Below are 14,562 nucleotides of genomic sequence, written 5' to 3' on the forward strand. Positions count from 1 at the left end.
CAAATGAGAGTTTTTCAAACTGGTTCAGGACCAGTCACACAGAAACACAAAATAATTTGTCTATGTGGAATTAGCTGCATTATGATCTAATTACTTTGCAAATATCTTCCCGTTTTAAGCCTGTTAGCATGAGCAAACAGCATTAATGGACTTCAGTTCCATGTTATTCATGTTGCTGGGTGAACTGGGAAATCTAGCATCATCCGTCTGGATGCGTTCAATGGCAGAAATGCAGCACTTTTAGGCTTCTTGGGCACCAATTTACATTTAGTGTGAATCATGAGCAGCTTGTCCAAGGCTCTCTTTAGCTGCTATATTTAGGCCTATTTAATTGGTTTATGTTGCTTTTTTTCCTTGAATAATGTTTTAATTATTACTTCAGGAGATCTTGTCTTGAAACTTTTTTTTTTTTTTTTTTTAATAACGGAGAGTTAAGATAAGATCATCTTTAGTTTTGCAGCACCTTATTACTATATTGATAACATGTTTACTGATGGTTTTCTAAGTCTCTTCATGCAAGGACCCTGACAATGCACCAAATTACGCAGGTAGGTGACACAGAAGATGGACAAAACTGGCCTTCTGTCTGCGTATCCGTCTTCTGTGTCGAGCATAAGTGGGCCTTTATGCTTCTTCTGACTCTATCGCTTTTCTTTTTGGACTTAGAAACCTGAATGAAATGAGTAATTATCTGCTTTTTTTTGTGGTTCCAACTGTTTATGTCTCATGTAGATTTTATGGCCCACTATGGGACAAATTAACCTCAACTTTCCTGGTCTTTTAACACGTTGATGCTAAACTGCTTGCACTCACAGCCTCTTTTGTGATTATTGGTGTGACAGGTTGAGCATTTCTATCCTGTGTTACTCCATATAAAGTTAACCAGTGTGTCTGCCTACTGCAGTCAGCATGCGTCTTATTCTTTTTTTTTTCTTTTTTGAACACAGAGAATTTTTCTTTGAGTAAATGTATCAGTTTGTGTTCTTTGTAAGATGCATTTTAACACTTTCACACATCTCTGTAAGCCGTAGCTGTACATATGGCTGACTTGGTCAAACACAAAGCTGAGAGGGGCTCCTCTGCCCGTCGTTCATGCTGAAATGTTAAGACGAATCTTTGGTGTCCAACACTGTCGCATCAGATGAGTGCCATTTTTAAAGGATCGCACAGAATCAAAGCCTTGATGGTGAGCATTGTTGCCAGTAGCAACTGTAGGAGCAAAGGGCTCTCCCCTTCTTGTTAAAATGATTTGAGGATCCACTTTGTGTTCTTCGAGGCCTGAGATAAAACATGCATGTGTTCTCCTTTTTTATCATCGGCTTTCATAGTTTGTGTTGAAGTCATCAGTCTTTGTACAGTGTCTCTTTAAAGTGTCTGTATGAGCCAGAGGATTTCCTGGTCCTGAGGTGTGTCTCAGTCTGTATGCCATGTCCCCTTCATGTCATGGCCATCAGCCCACTCACTGCAGGGCAGCTATTTACACAGAGCGTAGGGAAAGGTGAGCCCAGGTGGAGAAATAATGTGTTGCACCGGATCAGAGGCGAGGTTGGGCGTTCTCCTCCACAAAACCGAGTCATACAAAGGGAGTCATGACCGTGGAGGAGTGGCGGAGTCCCTGGATGGCGGCGTAGGGCCCCTGCTGGAAGTAGTGGTGGTAGCGGGGCATGTGGAAGGAAGGGAAGGAAGGCCCGCTACCCTGCATGGTTCCCGCCAGAGCTGTGGGTGTTAGCGGCATGCCGAGTCGGCTGTAGGGGGGGAGGGAGCCCTGGATAGGATGGGGCAGCGAGGCGGTGCCGGTGCTCATGGCTGACAGAGACTGTGGGTGCTGGAAGCCTGAGAAACCTGAGGTGGTGGTGACCCAGGAACTCAGGGAGAGGTTGTCTGAGGCGGTGAAAGCTGAACCTGCAGGGGGAAGACAGGACGACATGAACACTTAGCATGAGGCTAAAAGTACTTCATGTTTTTCTTGCTGTGACTAAATACAACAAAAAGAGCAGAACTGGTGACTTGTTGGCTGTAAGGTAGACTTCATGTTGCTCCAAACCCATGTGTGGCTGTTGTAATGGTGGATACTGGTGCACGAGATGGCACAATCATTTTATTATATTTACATCCTTATATACAAGTATTTATATAACTTATATTTACTTATCTTCAGACATTTATATTTATATTGACATACACAATATTTCCTTTACTGGGATATATATACCAGTAGAAATTCTTGTGTACAAAATGATCATTTACAATTCACACCTACATTCTCATGACGCAAACATCAATGTACAAAATGTTCACCTGCTTTATATACAATCCTGAACTGTTTCCAGAAATTTGGGTTTATTATTTATTAAGCCTGTCAGGATATTTACTGGAAGCAACATGCAGGATTATAAATCTTCTTATAAAATCCACATCGCATCCTGCGTCCGAGTGTACATTAGATGTTCGTGTCTAAGTGCTATTCACCTCTGGTGTGTGTGGAGTGTCCGTCCTCGCTCAGGTTATCCTCGTCACCGGTGTAGGTTCGGATCGGCGACCGGGCGTACGAGTGCTTGTGGATCAGATTCTCAACACTTTCCCTGCAGCAAAAGCCAAAGAGAGAGCCCCCAAAGTAAATCTCTTTGTTTCTTCATGCCGCTGCAACAGAATTAACTGACAGATATATATAAAAAAAAAAAAAAATATATATATATATATATATATATATATATACGTTTGATTTGATGTTTTATTTAACCAGAAATAAAACATTACATTTAAAAAAAAATTAACATGTTTAAATGTGTTGGGTTTTTTTTACCACTAGTGTTTCACATTTTAGAAAATTGTGACACCAAAATAATTTTAAAGTTATTTTTATCTATTATGTTAGTATAAATATTTTTCCTTTCACTTGAAGTGTTTAAAAACTTGAACTTGTTGTGTGTGTGAGTGTGTGTGTGTGTGTGTGTTGGCATAATTGTTTTATTTCACATACAGTATTTCGGCAGCTTTAGTGTCACTGAATGTAAATGAGTAACAGATTAGTGTATAACACCTGTATCGTACCGTTGCTCCTTTGCACATTTCTGCGCCATCGTGACGTATTTCCGTTCCCAGGACGGTTTTATCCTTAAAGTCTAATGGACTCGAATGTTGAGCAGACTGCATGTGGATTTCTGCATGTGTGTGTTGTGTACATGTTCACTAACCCACAAAGTGCATTAGCTCATTTGAGTCTTGTCAGACAGCACTTCTCAAACGCAGTGACACAAATTGTTGGTGGAGGCGGTGTGTGTTTGTGTGTGTGTGGGGGAGTGGACAGGCAAGTGGTCTGCATCATGAGAGCCATGCGTCCACATTAGCAGCCCCCCACTGCTCCAATTAGGTTAGGAAAGTGCAATATCTGTCAGCAGAGGAGTATAAATGTGTATGTTTTTATCAGCGTCGGGCCCCTGCGGCGCAGAGGCCACAGCGCACTCCCACAATGCATGGCAGTGGGGGAAGTGGGGCGGGGCCATGCTGGTTTCAATCAGTCACTGCAGCCAATTGAATTACAGTGTGTTTTAGTGCAGTGGCCGACTCCAGACTAATGTGATTTCTGCAGCTCCCGAAGATCAATTGATCAGGTCTAATTCACAGCCCTCAAAAAGAAAAAGACAGAGAAGAAGAAGGAGTGGAAAGAGGTGGGGGGGAGGGCTGTCTGGCTACGTTTCGGCGGTCTCTGTTTGGGATGTTTGATGAGGGAAATGAGCAGATGCTTGATTTTGTCAGCTGATTCTGGCCATAGTGCCGGAATCGATCAAGTGTGTGTGTGTGTTTGTGCTTTGGTAGTAGCCGCAGAAATCTGTTACTCTACACAACAGAAACCAGTCTCACACATTCACACAAACACACAAAGTATAAAATGAAATTAGAGAATATATCTGGAGGGAAAGAAGGATGAAAACACGACAACGGAGGCACCAGATGTCACACGGGGATGGGGCGAAGAAGCAGAGAGACAAAATGTCAAAAAGTTAGACAAAATGAGAAGATGGGCAAGAAGAAAGACGGAAAAGAGGAAGGAAGATTTAAAGAACGGACGTAATTATAACAGGAAGAGGTCCGTTAAAGGTTGTCTCTGAGATCAAACATGCACCAGAAAAGAAAAAAAAATATGAAAACGACAGAGGCTGGAAAAGAAATCAATAAAATAAGGAAGGAAAAGAAGCATAAAATGAGGAAAATGTTGGAAGAATTAGACTAAATTAAAAACAAGAAAGAGAAATTAAATGAAAAACATTAGAACTGAAAGGAATAAAAGTAAAGAAAACTGACGTCTATAAAACATCACAGAAAAAAATGAGAAAAATATAAGGAGTGAACATGAAAGAAAGGAAAAGGAATAATGGGAATATGTGGAGTAAAGGATGTGAAAAGAAGAGGAAGATGTGAATAAAAACAAAGCAAATGTATCATTTTCATAGTGACAAACGGAGAGAAAGAAACACGACAGCGCCTGTATTTACTAAGGAACAGCTCTCAACACCAAACGCTCCTCCCTCCTTGTGTTTCTTGTTGGCAGGAACAGAAATAAAACAAACAGTGCAGGACCCAGAATCCCCTGTACCTCTCCATGTCTGTCAGCCGCGAGGAGTCCCGGAAACCTTTGGCAAACGGGTTGCTGTCGATCTTCAATTTGGTTATCTGGGAAAGCAGAGCAGGAGAGCAAAACAAGTTGAATTTGTCAGATTTTCTTAGTTTTACTTCTTTTTTTAAACATGTTTTTCTCTTTTCTGTTATAACATTAGCATTGTGCATCTGTTTAAGGAAGTGTAGAGCTGAGCAAATAATTTTTTTTAATAACTAATCCTTGATTAAAACGACCCTTCTTATTGTAAAGTAAGCTGGCGGCTAACAGACATGCAAGACTAAAACAAAAACATCAGTTTTCTGACTTATAGCTTACTTAGTCATAACCATTTCATGATGTAAGGAAATATACAAGATTTGAAAGCAAGTCATCACTGCTGCTTGTCGACCAGAAAGAGAAACAAAACTTATATCTGCACTGATAACTTGAAGACACTTGAACCATTAAATGCAAAAACCCAAATCATAAAGCTTATTTTATTTAACCTTCATTTAACCAGGAATATTGAATTCTTAAAATCTCTTTCACAAAGCGGGCATCCTGGGTAAGATGAATGTCTGCTCTGTCACTGATTACACAGCATTGTGCTCAGATTTAACTCACAATAACAGACAAACATACAGAATGATTGTACTGTCTGGATAAAACACACAGACAAAACACAAGCATCGAAACTAAAGGACACACCAAAAAAAGGGCATAATTTAAGTCAAATCAGGATGATTAGTCACACATAATAAATATATGTATATATTTTTTTTTTTTCCCCATTTTTTTTATTTGAAATTGTTATCATTTAAAAAATTGTTTATCAAAACTATAGATTTATTAGTTTCCGCTGTTGAGTCAAAGAGAAAAATATATAAATGCTTCCCTCAAACGTCTTTGTCTCCATGAAGATGTATGATGTTCAATACATTAATTTCTGCATAGCATGTAAAAGTGCATTAAACCTCTTTCTATTTTTTTATAGAAATAAACGTTTGATACACTATTTTCTTTCACAAAAAAACTTTAAATTTTAGATCCATTAGTTCCTCCACTTCTGTCCACATTATTTATTAATCGATGAAAACACTGAGCTGATATTATTTAAAAAAAAACAAAAAACAATGGCCAGGAGAGTAATCATACTGATTAAAACGATTGCTATAAACTTTTAATTTAACATATTTATAGCTTATAAATATGTCTGACCTGGATTTAACTGCTCCAAAATTTCGTCTGAAAAATTTTAGTTGTGAATATCTACACACCAGGTGGCAATGCCGTAGTTTCAGGGGAATATATAGGAAGCTAATAAAACATTACTACTATATTAATAAGAAATTAAGCTCTAGAATGAAAGCTCTGACAAAAAGCTTTGTTCCAAATCAAATGATCACTCACCAGCTGGTTCTGATACGCCGTGACAGCAGTGAAGACAGTTTCAACAAAGACAAAGGTGCGAAACTCCTCTGATTTCAGATTAAGCAGCGAAGCTGTGTGATCCTTCTTCTTTATGATGTGGACCCGCGGCTGGTACTTGTGCATGGAGTTGAGGATGATCTGAAGAAGACAAGGAAAGCAGAACTCAGCTTATATTTTACAGTACAATCAAGGTGGGGTACATATTGTACATAAAAATCAGAGTTAAGTCTAGTCTGCTCAGAAGTCAATAAGGTAGTCCTTTATGTGATTAATTTATTGCCAGCAATAACAGACTAAATTCAATAGACCAAATACATATTAAGGAATGTATCTTATTCCACTGTTTCACAGAGCTTCACTGTTTCAGAAAACACATCAGCGAGCCACATTTTCTACCAGATGAAATTTTCCATCATTACCATGTGCACATGGTTTATTTTGACTAAGTCTCTCACACACCAGCATACACCATCCTGCTTGGAGAAATCCATATAATCACACAAGGTCTCCAACAAAGGCATTATTTAAGTCTTATTCCAAAGATTAGTCTCTTAGAGAAACAAAATACTCTAGATCATGTTGAGACTTTTTGGTCCTTTTATTAGATTTTTTACAGCCATGAAAGCCAGGAAAAGACTTTTTGGTCTTTACATTTGATTTTAAGACTGTCAAAAATATAGAACGTGACTAGCCTGACCTTTAAAACGCCAAATAAAAATCCAATCGATTAGATTTGGCAGGACAATGAAAATAGGTAAATCTATGATGTTATTCTGAATGATCACGCACCCTCTGAAGATTACTATTACATATATTAAATGAACTAATCAAGAATGTAAGTAAAGTCCCAGATTCTGATTAAATATGAGCAACAAGTCCCGCCACTGCTTAGAAATAGTTCAAAACATCATATTTGAGAACTGGCTCACTGTAAAGCTCCAAAACAACAATTAAACAGCATGAGGGGATTATTTAGTGTTGGCTGGGTAAGTCTTAAAAGCTTGTTCTGGGTCTGAATTATTTCAGCAGACACTTTATTTAGGCCAGTATTAAATCTATATCAGGCAATCTACCACAGAACAAGAGAAATATATGTGAAACTAAAGTTCAGAGATGTTTTTCACTTACTTTTCCTCATTATTATTATTTTTTTATTGCAAAGAAAAATTAAATGTTTTGACATCTAGGTGACGTTCTAAGTTTAAGATAAAGAAAGAAGGAAAAAAGATGTTTGTAGAGAGGTAGATAAATGAGCGTGGAGTGTGAATAGACGAGGAGTGAAAAGATGGAAAGGTATGCAGTCATCACTGAGTGAGAGGAGTGTAGTTTAAGTTCCAGCTTCAGGGTGGGAAATGTACTCCACAGTTCATCCAGTTAAGCTGTTTCTTTATTTGCCTTTTTCTGCCACTAATTCAGGCCAACAAATACAAGATAATAATAAAAACGTACATAATGGTTTTTTTTTCTGAAATTTAAAGTAATGCAGACCTGCTCCTCATCAGTTTAGGTTATGCTTTAGTCACTTTATTTCTTTTCTTTTTATGTGATACATTGAAAATATATTTTTCTATGTATTTATTTTTGGATAAAGTGATGATTTGATGTATATCATAGATTATATGCTTTATTTAAAAATTAAAATGAAATACTACAAATTTCTGAACCTTTATTTATATAAAGTATGAACTAATTAGGAATAAAGTCTAAAACATATTTCATCATTCATACACAACTGCAGTTAAATCATATATATTTTTTTCCAATTTATTTATATTACACGAGAGGATTCAAAATGCCTTAATTTATTTGTGGAGTATATTATATTCTGTAAATCATTATAAAAATAAAGGACACACGAAATCATTATAAAAATAAAGGATATATGGTGTATATATATATATATATATATATATATATATATATATATATATATATATGGAAAAACTGACACATCAGCGTGGTATAAATAAGGATGTAGAGTTGTTTTATTCTGAAAATGTACACAAGCTAAGATAAGTCTTGCAGTCTCTGCCTTACTGAGGTTAATTAATGGATAAAAGCTGAATTTTTGTTGTGGGTTTTCTCTTGCCCCTGCCTGCCTTTGCAATGTCTTAGGGGATTAGAAGAACACTTTGTTTGAGTCATGGCATGCAAATATTCGTCGACTTTTCATCAACTTTTTATTTCTGTCAAAGACGTTTTTTGAAAAGGGATTTTACATATTAGCACGTGCACTTTGATCCACTTCACCTGTCAGGGTGAATAGTGTTGCAACAACTAGCTACAAATCCAGCTGAAATTCCACTGGACTCTCAGGGGCTTGTCAATTTAAAAGATTTGCTTTTCTGCTTTTGTCTTTATTAAAGAGAGGAGAAGGTGAAAAGAGAATCGTTCTCACATGTCCGTGTTGGTCCAGTTCGTTGTTTGTCAACTTGACTTTCTCGAAGGAAACCATTTGCTTCGTCAACTGCTCTCCGGTGAAGGGAGAATCCGGGTGGACGTACAACCTGCCAGAGAAGAAGAAGATATCCGCTCTGATTGGCTGACACGCATTTGAAGCGGAGTAGTCATGCCCAATCAACGCACAGTCCTGATTACCGAACTGCCAAATAACTAGTCGCTTAGCAACCGCCTCAAATTTAATATTTCAGGTTCTTTTTTTTCTTTCATTTAATTTTTTTCTCGGTAAACAAGACAGTAAAAAACATAACAAACAAATAAAAAATGTTTATATCGTCAATACATGCAATCTCCACATTTAAAATAGCCTATCTTAAGTTTACTGGCCTCAACTTTATCACAGTAATACGCACGTCATAAAGATAGCCTTATTTTATTGTTTTATTAAGGAAAAAATAAATTAAAACGTTAAGAACTTGTCTGTCTTAAGTAGCCTACACCACCTCACCGAGGCTGATGCTTTGTGAAAAACATTAACATCAGCTTATTTCAGCTGACATCAGTCAGGAGGGTTTGAATGTTAAAAGAATTATTCATATAATCGGTTTGATTTTTTCTTTTTTTAAATAATCAACAGCAATGTTTATTTTGCTTAACTTGATAGAAATACACAATAAAAATCTTGTGTATTGATTCAGTAAAAGTTTATCACAAACTTAACCAATTCAGTGTGTCAACTTACAATAGCAAATTGGATGCGCAGAATTAAACTGCTAACACACTAAGCCGACCTTCCCAGTAAGATCAAATCTGACGTGATATTGGTCGTGTAAGCAAAAAAAAATAAAAATAAAAAAAAAAATAAATAAAAATCTCTGAAAAAGAAACATTTTCTCCAACTAGGATCACGTTGGAATTTAAAGTTGAATTTTTGTTGGAGGTTTCCAGTTAATTTGACCCCTTTTCTTCTCATCGTGTTAAAACCTGAACTTGACCAGCGTGAGGGAAAGGTGTGATGAGTTTACCTGGCGGGCAGAGGTGGGTCAGCTTTCCCGGCTACCAGCCAGGAGGAGCGGTGGTAGGCGTACCGGTACCGCTTGTTGTCCACCGGGACGATGTCCATTAACACGATGTACTTGGAGTCCTGGTCCACTCCGGAGAAAGAGACCCGGATGGTTGGAAACATCCTCCTGATGGTGGCAGATTATTATTATTATTATCATCATTATTATCTATTTTTATTTATTTATTTATTATTATTATTATTATTATTATTATTTATTATTTTTTTTCTTTCTTTTATTTTTATTTTTTCTGTTGGCTACTGACTTGTTAATGCTTTATACGGCATATCTTAAGCGCTCTGAGCACTGCATATTTAAATATTTATTTAGGGTTGAAATTAAATTTCCTTTTAAAATAAAATATAATTCGCATATATGTAGTTTTTTTTTTTGTTTTTTTTTTTTTTAATATTCAGAATATTTAAATGTTTTTTTAACTGACCTTAGTAAACAACAGGCTAAGTGAATTCATTTCCAAAGCGGTCGTAACAGTGTGTGTGTATGCATGTTTTCACACATCATTTTAAGCTCAAAGCAAGCTCAGTCAACATGATCAGAACCATTTTGCTTTTCTTTTTGCATCCCACAAAACTCTTAAACTATTTTATCCTTTTTTTTTTAAAAACCCTTTTCTCACGTGTAACATGTTGGAGGTCTTTTGTCTATGATGAAAACACGAGTCATGTTATTTTGGTTTAATTTTTTACATTATCGTCTGATTTATCCCTTTAATTCTAATCATTAAATTTAACTTTATTTATATTATTAGACACTTGGGCCTTGTATGGGCTACTACTAAAAGACCCAATAGTTTACCTTCCAGACTTGGTGATGATCATCTCGGTTCCGAGCTCGTGAAATTTGTCCCACAGCTCTTTGGTCTCCAGGCTGCAGGAGATCTTTGCCATCTCCTCGCTTGGGATGCCGGGGTTGGTGGGGATGAGCGGCTCCGTGCACACCGCAGGCGCGCTCCCGCTGAAGTCCCCGTGCCCATCCAGAGAGGACAGGTCAGCCAGAGACTGCTGGTTGCATGACGATTTCTCCACGAATTGCTCTGTTTTATTTTATTTATTTATTCAGCGTGGAGAAAACAAACACAAGAGTGAGGAAAATATTTTAAAAAGTTCATTTCCATCAGAAAACGGAAAACTTGTCAAAGTGTAGAAAATCTCATATTTATTAAGCTGAATGCAAAATGATTCTATTCTTTAGGTCAATTTAACAGCCTGTCCAATATTTGTTTTTTAATTTTTAAAATGTATAAATCAAGTAAAATAAACCATTTTAGAATATGTAATAAAATAGCAAATAAATTGATGGAATAATTTGTCTGAACGAGCTTTTATTTTATTTCCTTTCTTCCATTATTCATAAACAAAGCAATAAACAAAGATAAACAAAACGCGCATTTTAATTGAGCTAATATCAACAATGAACAGTTCTGCTAAAATAAAAGATTCAGATGACACATGAAAATAAAACAAATTTTCCTGAAAATGACGACCAACCATTTAGATGGATCATGTGAGCCAGAGGGTTATTTAACATTTGCACAGGTCCATTTCATGTTTTCATTTCACTTATAAAGATCTTTATTAAAAATACAAGTTTAAATGTGAAAAGTAAACTCGTACGATTAAAAAGATAGGCTGTTATTATGAAACAGCATCTTACTTTATGGGAAAATCTTAACTTTTTATATTTACTGGAGTCATCGAGGAGGTCCCTGTCGTTTCGTTTATACCATTAACTGTAATCTAATATATAACTTTGCTCGTTTTAAATCTGAGTATAAATATTTATTATACTTAGCTTCCTTCTTCCAGCTTACCGAGAGGTTTAATGGTGTTCTCCTCCGCCTCCTTGTCCTTACTGGGCTTCCCGCTGGACATCAGGGCGGCTATAGAGAACGCATTTGCCCGGGATGAGAGCTGCGGTTTGGGGGAAGACGTGTACTCCATGTCGGTGAAAAGACCTGGACTTAAAATATTCCCCTTTTGACCAAAAAAAAAAAAAAAAAAAAAAGCGGAAAAAAAAGAAAGAGGGAAAAAAGAAATCCTTCACAAACAGCGTCTTCCTTTGACTCCCAGCGACAGAAAGAAGGAAAAGTTCAGGAAAATACGCGCAGTTTCTCCGGGATTTCAGACCTTTGTGCAGGACACACTGTGCTGACTTGAAGTAAATAATCGTCACCGTGGAAGAACTTGTCACTGCAGGACTTCAGGTCTGGTTGGATTCATGGCGAAGGACGACGCTGGACTGAGTCCTGAGACACTTGTGCGGGTGTCAGATGTGAGGCCGGCTGCTTCAGTCCGGTTCAGCCTCCCCTTATAATTCCAGTCTGCCCTCCAATCACTGCCTCTGTCTCCACGTCACACTCCCACTGTCCCACAGAGGCCCTGATACCAAGCAGCCAGTTTAATCACCTCAGGCTATCCTTTTTCTTCTTCTTTTTCCAAACAGCCAAATTAGACACGGTGTTTAAAGGATAATTTGAGAATTTTATGTCTGTCTATGCTGGACTGTTGATATAAATGATAATCATTCTGTCACGGCTCAATAAAAAAGAGGACATTAGTTAATATTTGCTTCATATTTGTAGACCTCTTGTTGACTTATGATCTGTGGGAAAATATAATGTAAACAAGAGATTTTTCCTGCATATATTTGGCTGTGATGCTGCTGTTTGGTCATTGGTTGCACAAATCAAATGATAACCTTCTTACACAGACAGTTTATTCTTCCTGTCATTCACCAGAAGGATCTGCTACTATAGTATCCCTAAAAGAACCAATCTTTACTTAGGGATTACATACAATATTTTACTGCTCATTGGAAAATTCCTGCAAAAATACTCTTGATAAACAATCAGTGACATTTTAAACATTTCCATGTTTTCTGAGAAAAAGGCCCTTTAGTCACGCTTGTCACAAAGGATCCTGTTGCTGCACATATGTGTGTCTGCTCCGACTGAACATGTAAGCTTTTGCGCAACAATGTCCATTTACAACATCTTTTGAGGATGTGACTTTGGCATTCAGCTGTCCTCATCTTGATCTTTGTTTCCAGAAGTATCTATTTTTGGACAATGAGATGGAGCTAAAATGATATTTGAAACCTGATCAGACAAGAGTGGGTCCTTTTTGGTGAAGCAGCTAGCTATTTAATCAGGAAATTAATCTTAAAGGGGCAACCAGATAGTTGATCAGAATCAGTAAATGTATAAAAGACCATTACTGCAGGTATAGAGGAAAAACTTAATCAAGATTATTACTAGAAACTGGATGGTTTTTAGGTTGGGGGGGTGTGGGAGTCAGAGGTGGAGTCAGCACCTACAGCAGAAACATTCCACCTTAAATATTCCTCCAATGACTTATTGGCTCCTTTTCAGTGACAATATCCATCTTCTGTGTAGTCTACTGTCAAGCTTTAGGTCTATCAGTATAAAAGCATAAAAAATGTGTTGTTAACTAACGTTGAAAAGATGAGCACTGAGTGTATAAAATCAGATGAAAATACACCAGATACAGCTGCAGACAGGAACTGTGCAACATAATAAGCTGGGAAATGTTCTTTTCATAGTTTTGTCCCAATCCAAAGACATCCCTCTGGTTTATCACCCGGTTGCTCTTCAGCATATTTGTCCTGTTAGTGTCGTTCTTCTTTTCATTATTTTTAACATGCTGAATTAAGATGTATGGCTACTGTATATAAAACCAAAGTATGTTCTTTTTCCAAACAAGCACTTTGAATCACCCTGTTGTTGACTTGTGCGATACAAATAAACTTATCTTGCTTTGCTTAAATATAAAGATGTTTAGTACATAAACGTATCTAAGAAGTAATGTTGCCTTAACTACATGAAGAAGTAGTGATGCCTAAACCTAACAAGCTAAAGTCAGGAGCTGTGGCAAAATGTCATTTTAACACAATGAAAACGAGAACTTTTTAAAGCTGTAGCTTTTCCATGTTTTTCTCTTCTAAAAACAGATGGGTGTGTAGCTTTAATTCCTCTTTGACTGAATGACAAAACTGCATAACCATTTGATTTAATTTAACTTTATTTGCACAGACTCAGTCCAATTCACAGTTACGCAATTAAAGCAAATTCATATGATTGAATATTCCAGTTTATGAAAAAATGAATCCAAATAAACACAATCATAAAAATAACTGCTTAAGAAAACTAATGGATTACATCTAGAGATGCACAATACTATTGGCCTAACCAATATTATCACCCCATGCTGGCATTAAAAAAATGCAAAATTGGAAATTATCTGTATTGCTTTTAACTTTTCCAATGACACAACATTTACACAATATAAACATATTATATATCAAACTCTTCAGCTACATCCCTTTAACTTAAAATAACAAAAATGAAGAGATTCCATGTATAGTTTTCCAGATATTTTTTGTTTGGTTGGCACAACCTGCTCCAAAAATATCAGCATCGGTTGATATCGGTGTTGGAAATTAAGAACTGGACAAAATTGGTATATCAGACATCTGTAAAAAGCTGTATCAAACATCCTTAACGACATAAAATCTTATATTTGATTCAATCCCACATGGATGAAGTTATTGACAAAAATAAGTGTCATATAATCGTCCATGAAAGAGTAGAGATAAATGGAGGGAAGTTTTCAGAGCATCACTGGATATTCCTCAGTAGTTAAGCCTATACTACACAGGTATCAAACTCCAGTCCTCAAAGGCAAGTATCCTGCAGGTTTTTGTTGTTTTCATGCTCCAACACCATCCATCCATCCATCCATCCATCTTCTGCCGCTTATCCGGGGTCGGGTCGCGGGGGCAGCAGCCTAAGCAGGGAAGCCCAGACTTCCCTTTCCCCAGCCACATTTGCCAACTCTGCGGGGGGGATCCCGAGGTGTTCCCAGGCCAGCCGAGAGATGTAATCCCTCCAGCGTGTTCTGGGTCTTCCCCGGGGTCTCTTCCCAGAGGGACGTGCCTGGAACACCTCACCAGGGAGGCGTCCAGGAGGCATCCTGACCAGATGCCCGAGCCACCTCAACTGGTTCCTCTCGATGCGAAGGAGCAGCGGCT

At 37.4% G+C, this 14,562-nt stretch overlaps 1 protein-coding gene across 2 annotated transcripts; it reads right to left on the minus strand.

Moving 5' to 3' along the window:
• Nucleotides 1–1,573: 1,573 nt before the first annotated feature.
• tbx20 (T-box transcription factor 20) lies at nucleotides 1,574–11,453 on the minus strand (the record flags this gene model as incomplete). Of its 2 annotated transcripts, none has more annotated exons than XM_079240616.1 (8): nucleotides 1,574–1,902; nucleotides 2,470–2,582; nucleotides 4,595–4,671; nucleotides 6,008–6,166; nucleotides 8,427–8,535; nucleotides 9,454–9,618; nucleotides 10,309–10,546; nucleotides 11,324–11,453. In XM_079240616.1, 8 exons carry the CDS (start codon nucleotides 11,451–11,453, stop codon nucleotides 1,574–1,576), a joined length of 1,320 nt encoding a protein of 439 aa, XP_079096742.1. The 2 variants fall into 2 exon arrangements, with proteins under 2 accessions (XP_079096742.1, XP_079096741.1); XM_079240615.1 differs by having other exon boundaries at nucleotides 4,565–4,671.
• Between the last annotated feature and the right edge of the window lie 3,109 nt (nucleotides 11,454–14,562).

Source organism: Telmatherina bonti (genome assembly GCF_933228915.1).
Source record: "Telmatherina bonti genome assembly, chromosome: 5".
Taxonomy (NCBI): Eukaryota; Metazoa; Chordata; class Actinopteri; order Atheriniformes; family Telmatherinidae; genus Telmatherina; species Telmatherina bonti.